General features: G+C 35.7%; 1 protein-coding gene across 5 annotated transcripts in view; it reads right to left on the bottom strand.

The window, feature by feature from the left end:
• The window catches only part of CTNND2 (catenin delta 2), a 642,859-nt gene that overhangs the window by 118,267 nt on the left and 511,776 nt on the right, over positions 1-12,816 (bottom strand). For all 5 annotated transcript variants that reach the window (XM_084509612.1, XM_084509610.1, XM_084509611.1 and 2 more), the window contains one exon: positions 11,605-11,788. In XM_084509612.1, the coding sequence (XP_084365738.1) occupies positions 11,605-11,788 (184 nt within the window). The remainder of the gene's footprint in view (positions 1-11,604; positions 11,789-12,816) is intronic.

The raw sequence follows: 12,816 nt of genomic DNA, 5'->3' as shown, positions 1-12,816 counted from the left end.
CTTATTGGAAAGTTAATAAAGCTGGGTCTTCCTTCTTAAATTTGTCCCAGGAGCTGAACATTCTCTTGTGCACAGCAAGTATTTGTACAACCTCATAAATGTTTGTTTCTGCTTGGTCCTGCTGTAGGTGAAGGTAAGCAGAAACATTAGTCTCTGCTGTGCCCTCTTCATCACAGAAGCTATAAGAAGAATGCTCAATCACACTCACCCAGTTTGTTAACTAAATATGAGATCTCTCTTGTTTCTGTGGGGTAACAAAACAGAAAAAATATTTCTGAGATCACAAGATGTGTCCACAGCCAGGCAGACTTAGATCTACCCATTGACTGCAAACACTCACATGAGCAGTCCAGAATGCATCTAGGTTGTGAGCACAAGCCCCTGTACAACTATAACATGAGTTATACCAAAAATACATACAACATTGCATATTTTCTCATATTTGTATAGAGTAGAAGACACTCCTTCTTAGTGTGAAGTCTGACAATGAATGATAGTAGATATAAATCAAAATCAATCAAGCTGACTGGTCCACTGAATAATTAGGTCAATACAAATTAATTATATAAATTGAATCTAAGGAATTAAACACATATTTCAATGTATTTTTTCTTTAATTTTCTTATTTATTATGTATTTTTACTTTGTTAGTGGATTAAAAAAAATCCTATATTTGTGTATGCACTATACTCACACCGTGCCCTTTCATGACTACCTCTCTGGAAACACTTTTCAATTATAGCACTTTTGTGCATAGTAAATCGGACATAAAGATGGATGACTGACAGCAGGGGAAGAGGAGGAGGTATTTCACAACACTACTGTCCTTCAAGAGAAAACGCTGAAGCTGTAACCAACTAACTATAATAAATGAGTACCTGACAAAAAGAAATGAGCTGTGAAAGTAAAAAAGCTACCCTAGGATGAATACTTCAGAACTACTTTGTCACAGTAATCCTCTGTAGGTAGTGTGCAATCCTAGCTAAAAATACTATCCAATAGATGTTAAATATTTTTATATAGTTAATGCAGATTTAGTTAAATTACAGGATAATAATTATTATTAAAAATAAAATAAAATGCTTACATTCTTTCCAAAAGAAACTTTCTCAACAGCAATATTGACCTTGAAAATGCAATATGAAACTAATTTAAGGAATGCAATTGGAAGGAAAACAAACAAACAAACAAACACAACCAAACCTCTCAAACCTTTAAGATCTTTGTTTAACTCCTTTTTAAAGAACTAAGTCTTCCACTCTGCCTGCCACATTACCCTGAATCTTATCACAGACTCTGCTGAAGAAAGACATGATAGAACTCTTGTCCCATTCTGTTGTTGCACTGGGACCAAGGCTCTTGCTAAGCCAAGCAGTGTCTGCAAGGCTTTGGGCTTATCAGTGAGCTGGAACCAGCATCACCTTGCAGCTTGCCCTGACTTGCCCTGTTACTTCACATGCGTGGTAGTTTTTAGCATGGCCAGAGAAATATTCAAATTTGATACAATTGATGAAACTGAACTAGTGACAGGCATCACACGCTTTTTACTGTGATCTTTATGAAAGTCTCAATTTACTCCAAATTAATTGTCCCCTTTGCAAATCCTCTCAGAAAGCGGGAAATTGCAAGTAATGGACTTCATCTTTCTTTGTCAAAGTGTTCTTATTAGATCGTCCTCTCTACTCAAGGGAAAAATCTTATCAAGAGCTAAAACTCTTACATGCAGATGTAGGAGTGTCCATAAGAATACAAGCTCAGTGCTCACCAGGCGAAGTTTCACAAAAGATGACATCCAGAAATGGTCTTCTGCTTTTCAGTCTTCAGCTCAGACATCATGAGTGGACTGACTGTATGCTAAGCAGGCTCGGCAGTCTATTTCATCACACTCCCAAGAGCTCTATTTTTATTTATTTTCTATTTACTTACTTCATCGTGAGGTTTTGTGGGAAAATATTTCCAGAACACATAACAGCAACAAAGTTTACAAGTTTGGCTAGTGGAGACTGCAGGTCTTAGGGCTTTAGTACTAAGGATATTACTGTGACATATTTCTCATGAGCTCTCAGTAGCTCACCAACTAGCAGAAATTTGGAATGCTATGAAAGCCTTGCAGCAAAAGACTTGAGCACTGGCTCAACTTGAGCTGCTGGCATTAATTACTCTGGTGCTTGAAGTGAGACAGTTCACATGCTCAATACGTTCTGAAACAGGGTGATAAAATGTTTACTTTGCGATGCTGGCTGGCTTACCCAGAAGGATGAAACAAGCTCAGCACACTTCAAACAGATATCTCTACTGAAAATCCTCAGACCGACCAAAGAGACCAGATGATCTTCTCATCCCTAAGGGAAGTTTGTTCATATTTGAAGCAGTCTCTCATACAATAACGAGGGAAAGCTGCACAATATGCCCTGCCTTTCCTTCACTCTGCGGAGCCATGTGTTTTCAAAAGTCCTCTAGCACTGCAAGAGAAAGGCTGGTTAATAAAGAAATCAAATGATGAGGGACAAAGAACCTCAACCCTCTTTGTGACTAGGCACATAAACTCGGGATGCTTGTGTTTCTCATTTTCCTTGGGTAAATGAAACACCATCCTCTACAATCAGTCATCATGACCACAAGTGGTGCTAGAGAATTATCACAATCAGTTTTTCTGTCATGCTGAGACAAATAGTATTTTCTACTGGGCCAGCCAGACCAAATCAGCTTTACAAAGTAACCATTCAAAAAGGACCATCTGCAATTTTGAGCAGTCAGCAAAGCAACAAGTGAGGTACATGGTGGCTCCAGCAGACACCAGAGGCCTGCTGCCCCTCCTGCTGCCTTGTGATTCTTTCTCAACCAAATTGTTTCTGGCCAACTGGCCAAGACAGTTGAGGCACAGCTCTGTCTATTCAGCTCTGTTTGCCTGTAGTGACTGCCCGGAGACATGTTCTACAATACAGGCAGAGCCACTCTGGCTTGAAGACTTCGTGAAAAGAAAATGGCTGGGTCACTGTGGTACTCAGCTGTGCAGCTGGCCATAGGGGAGAGGAGGACACCCCTTACAGTCAGCTGGACTTGGATTCAGCTCAAATTCAGTCAGCAGGCCACCAAAATTCAGATCATAATTTATTATGGGTTCCTGAAAACTGCCAAGCTTAACACTCACTACTACACAAATAAATACTGTTCTGAAATGGAAAACAAACCAAACCAAACCAAAACAAACAAACAAAAAAACGACAACAAAAAAACACAAAAACCTTGCTCCACTGTACAATCTAACCCTTTTCACAAAGCAAACAACTTCACTTTCTTCTGAACATTGACATCTTCACTGGTTAAAATGGTGACAGAATGAAATGTAAATTAACACCACCTAACCAGGTAAATGTGAGCAGACGTGTAATTTTCACATTAGGCTTTAGTGAACAGCAGGCACTCAGCCTGAAGTGAATTAAAACGATCAAAAACTGGGAAAATAGTCAGTCATTCAAAACATACTTGAGATATTCACGACATCCCTCATCCAAGGCTAGGGCACATCATAAATGATTTAGCATAAGAAAAAGCAGTCAATAGTTTTGTCATCATCATTGAACTTAAGAATATCGTAAAATGAAAGCGACAGAACTGAGGCATATTCATTCTTTTGAGATGTGCGTGTATAATTTCCAGCAAGTGTATTAGTAAATTACAGGAAGAACATACTCCTGTCATAGGAACATGTAAATACTTGCAACTGTATGACACCTAGTGTGTGTTTTTGTTTTTTTTTCCTAAAAAAGCTCACATCATGAGTATTGGAAAAGATCTCAGTTGAATGACAGGAACTAAATTTCAGTTATGTACTAAATTATCAGACTTTGACGAATATGTCCAATATTTTTAATTTGTATACAAACATGAAGTCCCATTGAAATGTATGAGTTTCCTTGTTTGCTCAGAAATTACTTGAATAATACTCAGAAGATGGAGGTTCACCATCGCTTTTTGCTGTCTTGGTGCAAAATCATTACATTGGGAGTTCCTTCTGCATTTGGCAGATTTAGTCAGAGTAGTCCAGGTTCTCTTACCCGATAAAATGATGGAGGAAGAAGGCACCCTGCCATAGGCTGTTACGTGTTTCTAAGCATATAGCAGAGCAAAAAGTGTCTCAAAAAAACTATGATGTGCTGTTTTTCAGACCAAAGAAGAATACAAAAGGTACTCCACAACAGTTTAAAAATAAAATTTCTGGTTGAGATTTTGATAAAACTTGAGCCCAAAATGAACTTCCAGATGCACGTGGAACTTGTAACATCAGTTTCATTGGTTGAAGCAAAGCTTTTACCAGAAATGCTGAAACAGCATTGAACTTCAGAGTGCTATTTGAATACCAGTGCTATAATTAATACAGTATGACCTTGTATAAACCTTATAAGTTTGTTCATGAATATGTAGAATGCAAGTAACTGCACCATTATGAAAAAGAGGGGTGCTTAAGGATCTGACACAGCTACACATTTAACACATTTAATTCTGTTCATAATTTTCCCTTGAGTATTTTGCTGAATAAAAATATTACAGCAGTAATCAGAGGACACTGATCTATTGAAACTAAAATCTTCTTCTGCCCCAAATTATAAGGTTTTTATTTCAGCTACATTTCTGAATCATCACAGATTTCAGTAAGGCATAATCTCCCTCATACCCTGCATAAATTTACCTCCTAAAATTTGTGTGTAAGTGGGATGCACCCATCATTGTAGCCTCTCCAATTGGTTTGTGACTTTTTCCTAGATTGGGCCTTTCACCTTCTTGAAAAGGTGAAACATCACCCACATTATAAGGACCACATTAGATTGAATCTTTATTCATTTCCTATGACTTTTCCAGTTTTGGCTTGTGCTTTCAAGGTGAAGAATATGGCAGCGAACATTTATACATGAGTTAGTGAAAGTTTTAGGCCTTTTTAAAAATACACTTTGCATATTTCAAGTCCATGAAAGCAGCCTGTCTGCAAGTTTTTACACTGAGGTGCCTGAAGTTAGACACTTAAATTCATAGTTAACTATCAACAACATCAAAATGGCAAATGATTTTCAGAGCTGAGTCAGTGATAGTCTAGAAATACTCAAAGCCTCTAAAACGTAGGCTTTTATTGAGAGCCTACTCACTGATTAAAATGCCTGCCACTAGGTAAGTGCAACTTAGAGTTTGCTCCTTTCTATCTTGTTTTAAAGGCAAGAAAAAGAAGTTCAGTCCATATTCCATGCAGTGAACTATGCTCCACTATGATACTTTGGAAAGTATTATCAAGCTTATTAAAGACAGTTTTTCAAAATTCATTGTGTACAAGTAATACGGAACCTCTAAGCTAATAAATTTAAAAGTAAGCAAGACAGTCATTATTTTAACTTCTATTTTAGCATATGAATATGCTACTGAGCTTTATCCTGGACAGAAATACAATATGTAGAAGTCATGATCAAGGTACCTTCATTTATATTAAATGTATTTATTGAATTGGAAATTATCTGGTAGTCATTTATACAATATATATCAGGAATCCTTGGTCTCTTCAAAATACCAAAGAGTTGACATTAATCCTTCAGTTCCTCCACAGTCTGTTGTTAGTCTGTTACTGGGACACAGGCAAATAAATAATATAAGATTAATGAGAATTTAGGTTTTAATGAAAAGGGATTGAACTACATTGGCCCGGACATTATAGGCTCGAAAGCTAAGCTTCTCCTTAGCTTCTTGAGGAGACTTTTATCTGCACTTACTTCTAAGTCCAAGTCATAGCAAAACTCCCAAGCTGAAGAGAAATATCAGGAGAACACATCTGTTTAACAATGGATGTTTAGGAATTCTCTTGATTCAACATCCTAACAGTGACCAAATGAGGCTTAAAACACATGGTGTGCAGCTCTATGGACTGTGTAAAATACATGTTTCACTGCAATACATTTACAGAATAACTATACATACAGAATAGAATATATATATATACATGTATATATATATATATAATATGTATGTTTATATAGAATATCTTGTAGCCAGATAATTAGCATCGAAACTGCTGATCTGATGATGCTTGGATTTTAATTACACTAGCTTTGTATTAAAAAGACAAGAACAGTGATGCTTATACCCTTCTCAAGGGTAAGAGAGGCCTCCAAGAGGCTAGGAGGAGGAAAACTCAAGGGAGTGGATTTGCAGAGCTACCTCTCTATGTAACCCTGCCTCATTATGCCTCCAGGTAGCTGTCATTTTCCCATGACTCTTCTCCAGATCTGTCTGTAGTAAAAGCCCCTCCCTCGATTAGGCTGCTAATAGCAACACACAGTCAAGAGGAGTTTTGTGCACTATAACCTAACCCTGGATTCTGACAGGTTTCTTAATAGAGCATGCACTTTCTGTTACTTGATGCTAAGACTGCAAGGTCAGCTTGAGAAGAGCTCCTAGACTTTAGAAAAAGTAATGAGAGATGCTGGATGGGTTGGAAAGTCCAACATCTCTATACTCATGACAGCATACAATGATGGAAAACCTCTGCATGCCGTTGATAGGAGGAGAATCAAAAAGAAAAAAAAAATCATCAGCAAAGGTCCTGGTCCTACTACTAGAAGCTAGCTCCATTTATATGCAACTGAAGATACTCAGACTTTGCACTGGTCAGTAAAGACAGATACACATTTTAGCTTCAACAATCAGCCCTTTTATATGCATATATATATACACATATATACATATGTGCATACAAACTATATCAGTTTAGTATCCTAATAAGTTTCATATATATGTTTCTTTATATATATATGTATCAGAACATATGGTAAATAATACTGTCCATGCTATTTATTTTATGCTGTTCCCACATTTTCCTTCATCAGTATGCAGCAGAATGTTGTTTTCAAAAGAGATTATAGAATTTCCTAATAATATGAATCAAGAGTCTCTGGATGCTTAGAGAAGAACAAGAGGAGAAATAAGGCTGTGGGATAAATGCAATGGCTGTAAATGTCTGGGAAACAAATCGTTCATCTGCAAAACAGATAAAAAGAGTTGCTTTCGGGCTACACAGTTAACACAAATTGTTGTAAAAAGGTAATTTGTTCCTTCTAAAAGTTGACCTGTCTAGAAAATACTACTAAGTCTGTTACATTCAATACATATTTTAAAATCAGTTTATCCCTTTGCTTTTCTACTCTGAGAACTTGCTACCTTTTTTTTTTTCATTTGAAAGAGATAATTCTACATATTTTCTGAAAGATTTGAAAAGTTTGAAAATATGAAGTAGTAAAATTTGAAAAGTATGGGGCTTTATGAAGAAAAACTACTGGAGTTATTCTCCTATAGAATTTCAAATTTACTAACATGGGGGGAGATATCTATTTTAACATATTGCTGATTTTCACATTCAGCCCAATACCTTTGATGTATGATGAAAAATTAAATAGAACATGGAAGAAAGAAAAAGTCAGCATTTTATGATTTTGAATCTTGAAATAGGATTAGAATTTTAAAGCAATACTTTCTTAAAGCTCCTTAAAAAGCTCAGATTACATTCTATTGCCTTACATTTATTTCCAATTCATGAGAAAAAAACAAAACAAAACAAAACAAAACACCCCAATATCTCCAGGCTCCAGATTGCACATCAGGATGAAGACTCTTGAAAAGATATTCTCTGAGATTTTTTCAGATGGTCTTTGCACAGGGATCTACTAATAAGTAAACTTGACATGTCAGGTTAAAACAGTATTGTACAATGTGTCTCCTGTTATTAGTAAATTTCAGATTAGGAATTATAAAACCTCCTATAAACAACGGGGACTCAAAATTCATTTTTCACTTGATTTTCTGTAGAACAAATAAATGACTCAGAAACGACAAAACAAAGATATAGTATTTCACAAACACAAATAAATGAGTCATAGCTGAAACCTGAAAAGGAAAAAGAAGTCAGGCTTTCACAGAGCTTAATGAGGTAAGGTACTAGTATCTCAGTGGGGTGGCAAGTAAATTGGGTGATTACTCTAATACATGTCACATTGAGGCCTGGCAGTTTTGGAAAGATGAATATTAAGAATAAGTTCACAAGAGATAGGTATAAAATGGTATTTAGAGCTTTGAATTATCTAAACAATTTCAAAATATTTGACATGAAATTAACTATCACAATATTGTATTAAAGCTATTCTTTTATCAAATCATGAAAGTATGCAAGAGTGCAGTTTGTAAATAACCTCTTTCAGGGAAGAAGAAAATAACATTAAAAAAGGTCTGATTTTGCTGCTGTCTTCATATGATTTCATACTGATTTCAGCTGGATCACTGCGCGACAGGAGTGTTCCTACATAGTATTTTTAAAAACATATTAAAAACTTGCTTTAAAATGATAATGAATAATCAGGTAAGAGTACTAAAATTGTAGGTAATAAGCTACTCTGTAATTGAAAAAGCTAAGAATATATCTCAACAAGAAATTGAGAAACGGGAAAATCAGTAGAAAGAATAACTCATCTAATATAGCAAAAAATAAAAATAAGAAATACACAAATCAAAGACCTGTCTTCTATATTGTAAGCACTGTGAACTGTTTATTGGCATTGCATATAGGAAGGTTTGTATTATAGCACCTCTGAATTGTTATTTTAAGCTTTCAAAAGTGAATGCATCAGAAAATCAAATGCACAGATTAAACAAAATGAGTCCTGGCATATTTGGTAGCATTAAAACTTATAAAATACATCCTGATGTCTCTAAAGTCTGTCAGCATTAGAGATTTAGGAACATTTGACAAATAGTTTGAAGATCATTCTACTATGATATACTGAGCACCACCACTGAAAATCCTGATGCAACTGCTATTAACCAACATCCCTTCACAGACCAGCTCAAACAAAAAGAGAAAAAAAAAATCGTGGAGGACAACCAAATGAGAGTCTTAGAACAAACCCTCCCATGGAAAACAGCAATGAACTTTACCACGTACACACCACGATGTTTCAGCCAGCAACCCCATTACATCTTCTTGCCTTACACTATTTCCCCATCCAGTGGTATCTTGAAATGGAAATCTGAAGCTTGTATCCAGTCATCAGTGGCAAGTGTGAAAGCTTATTGGGGGTGGCATGTATTTAAGGAATGTTAATTAGCATACTAGCAGCACAGAGTATGCACTACACTCACCAGCTCCTGTAAAACACTGAGCTTTCTCATCTTTTCTTTCTGACATTCACCGTTTCCTCCAGATAATGACCCCATTACCTTAGATGAATACAACACAGAAGTCCAGGCACCCTCTCAGAGGTCAACTAATACTTTTGTCCCTTGCACAGCCTCAAATTTTACATTCTATTCAGAGAGAAAGATTTTCAACAGCAACTGAGGAAAGGTAAACAAGAAAGTTCTTACTAGTGTGAAGCAAAAGCAAATTCAACTGTCTCCAAATGTTCTGGCTTTGCCAAAGAGCATCCACACAGACTAAGTGGGATGAAATTATCTAAAGAAGATGGATGAAGGCCAAATAAATATCCGAAGCAGATACAGAGGGGAGAAAGATGCATCTAAGAAATAAGGAGGGTTTGAGATAAGAAAGGTATTAAAAAGCCTGGTTTTAGAAGGAAAGAAGACCAGCCAGCTCAGGACAGGCATTTGAATTATTGCAGCTATCTGGGAAGGATTCAGGAGGTATAATATGCACAGTCTTTTGCAGGCAGATATGAGCTTATTTCGCACGAGATGACCAGAAGCCATTCTGCTATGACAGCATACCATCAAGCACTTGGTAGTAAGCCTTGCTGCAAAGCAGTGTAAATATACTGTGTCAGGCAAACGTACCATTCTCGTGTGGCCACAAGTCCTCAGGCTGACCCAGAGTGCAGGCTACAGTAAGCTCACATCAGTTTGCAAATGGGCGTGCACATACACTCACAAAAAGAAAAGAAAGAAAGAAAGAAAGAAAGATTTCAAGACCAATGTGCAATGAATCCAACAACTACCAGGTGGGAAGAACTGAGGTTTGCAGGAACAAGGATGGGAGAAGCAGTTGGGAAAAGTTAACAGGAAGACAGATCGTGGCGTCGGGAGACCAACACTGAACATGCATGTTTAGGGAGGGGGCACAGTGAAGGCCCAAATTTATAAAGGACATTTCTTACAGAGGCAGCTTGTTAACTGAGACAGATTAAACATCAGAAGTGTGAAAAGTATTACATGGGACTAGTCCTTATGGAATGACTTCTGCCACAGTGATATGAGCAACCTTTTTTTTCTAGGGACTTGAATGTTTTGTATAGAATTATACTCTTTTCAAACAAAACTCTTTTCAAAACTCTTCAAAATTAATACAACTCAGATACAAATACCTAGCTACAAACACACAACCTGTTATAGCTGATATATGCATATACATACCTGTATTTAAGTCAAATACAAGTATATTTTCAATAAATTATTACCCTCTGTATTTCATTATCTTCTGATTACATATAAACAATCAATAGTAATAGTTATTAGTTTTTCCCTTAAACTTTTCATATTTCATTTCTGAAAGGAAGATAGTTCATTTGATGAAAAGCACAAGGAGAAAAAGGTGCTTGACATACTTACATAATAAAACACTGATATTTTATTTGCCTCCTAATCAAATAAAGTTTTTTTGATTAACCTTTATCTGATGGGTTTCTGATTTATATGCAACATACAACACATATTGTATCACTGATAAATACTACTCACCTAACAAATTTCCTGTGATGTATATAAAAATATTAACTACTTAATCTTCATAACATGTCTCTGAGATAGATTACAGAATCTCTATTATACATGTAGAAAAAAAAGAAAAACACAACACTTAGAGAACTTGTCTCATAAGTTAAAGCATATAAATGCACTAATATGGATTGGAATTCAGAAATTCCTATGAGTCAATCCTTTTGTAAGGTTTTGTCACAACTGAAACTCTTCTTATTCATCCTATTTTAAGTCTCTACAGTGACTTTTAGGAATAGATAGGTCACGTTGCATATGTTTATGTAAGTGTAATTTGGTGTTGCATATACGCATTTGGTATATAAATATAAATACATACCATATTTTCTAAGGATCTATTTAGGTATGTTGGTTGCACGATGTTAAACTGGTTCATCTCTTATTCCACTCCAACTTTCATCTTCACAGAGCAGAAAAAATGTACTTGATGTATTTGTCAGAACTTTACCAATGGCATCGGGAACTTTTAAGGCATGTTACTTTTTTTAAGCATCTTAATTACTTTTTGTTTTAATTAAATTGGATGTAATAGTGACAACATACTGGCTTCACTTAAGCAACTGGGGGAATAGGAAAAATCTACAAAGAAAAAAACATCTGTAATATACAAACTTTGATGAGAAGATTGGTCAAAGCCATTAAGAAAAGAAAAATGGCAAATTTCTAGAGATTGTTTTAGAATGGCCTGAAGCTTGTATTCTAATTAATTTCAGACTTGAAGTTTACTGCACTGAAAGTCATCTTCATTGCTGATGGAAAAATTATGTATTTTACAGGTGCCTAAGAATGGGAAACAATTCAAGATAAAGCAGTATGATTCAGGCAAAGCAAATGTTTTGCTGTACTCACCTTAGGCACCCAGTGGCATTGCGCAGCACCTGTGATGAATGAAGTTGTATTTTATGATCATCCTGGAGCGGAGAGTTTTCCCATCCAGAGTGAGGGATGATCACTGCATTGGTCAACACTGCAAGGGCATCCTGGATGATTGGCATTTTCAGTGCATCACAGGAGGATAGATTCCAGAGAACTCCTGAAAAAAAAACCAAAAAACAAACAAACAAAAAACCAAATGACTAATAATTAACATATTTAAAAAAAAAAAAAAAAAAGATTTAATAGTTTTAGATTCAAAAACAAATAGCAAAACCAAACCACATTATTGGTGCTCATAATGAAGCTGTTCTTGTCAAAAGAAAAAAAAAATCTGCATCGTAAATGGGGTTGAATGATACCTGAACACTTTCACGATAGGAATACAGCCTTGAATACACAAATTGTCACAGAACCACTGGAAATTTCTCAGAGCTAGGCCTCAGCTCATTCTTACTTTCCTTCCCATGGAAACAGTAGCCTGGCTTGACAGCTAGCCTTGAGGGACAAAATTCAGTTTTGCCTGTATCACTTTCATGTCTTGAACCAACAATGCAAAATATTATAATCACCATACATACATAATCACCAAGGTTGCAAATATGAACATTAAATTACACTATGAAAAAGCAAAGGGAGTGATGGTGGGTGGAAACTGCTAAAGACCTGAGAATGTGGGCTCAAACATTTATAAATATAAGCAGCAAGAACACTACTTGCTCCAGGCTTTCTTTAGCATTCTCTGTGTTGAAGGAGAAGTATAATTAACAGGAATCAACCTACTTTTTTTGGTTTCCCTTTAAAATTAATTACTTCTGCAGGAAGACTGTTTCAGTTATACAACTTCATGTTTTAATTATTTTATACAGAACTGTATATAAAGACAGTTTTGCATTTTAATAAAAAATTTTGCTTAGCATACCAATAAAAGTCCAACTTAAAATCATCTGTATATGGTAAACAGACCGAAACTGTCAGATTTTAGCTAGATAAAACAAAAAAAAAAACACAAACAGAAATAAGAATACTGCTCTTTTTTTTTTCCGCTCGTTACTTTAAAAGGAAAAGAATCTTTGTTTGATTTCTGCTATGAATGCCTTTATGAAAAGAAATACAGTATTAAAAGGAATAAAAGCATTCAGAATGATATTGAGATTCACTTATCTATAACCTGTTCTTGGTAAGCTT

This window comes from Aythya ferina, assembly GCF_964211825.1.
Source record: "Aythya ferina genome assembly, chromosome: 2".
In the NCBI taxonomy this organism is placed as follows: domain Eukaryota; kingdom Metazoa; phylum Chordata; class Aves; order Anseriformes; family Anatidae; genus Aythya; species Aythya ferina.
This window is presented reverse-complemented; position numbering and strand designations above follow the sequence as displayed.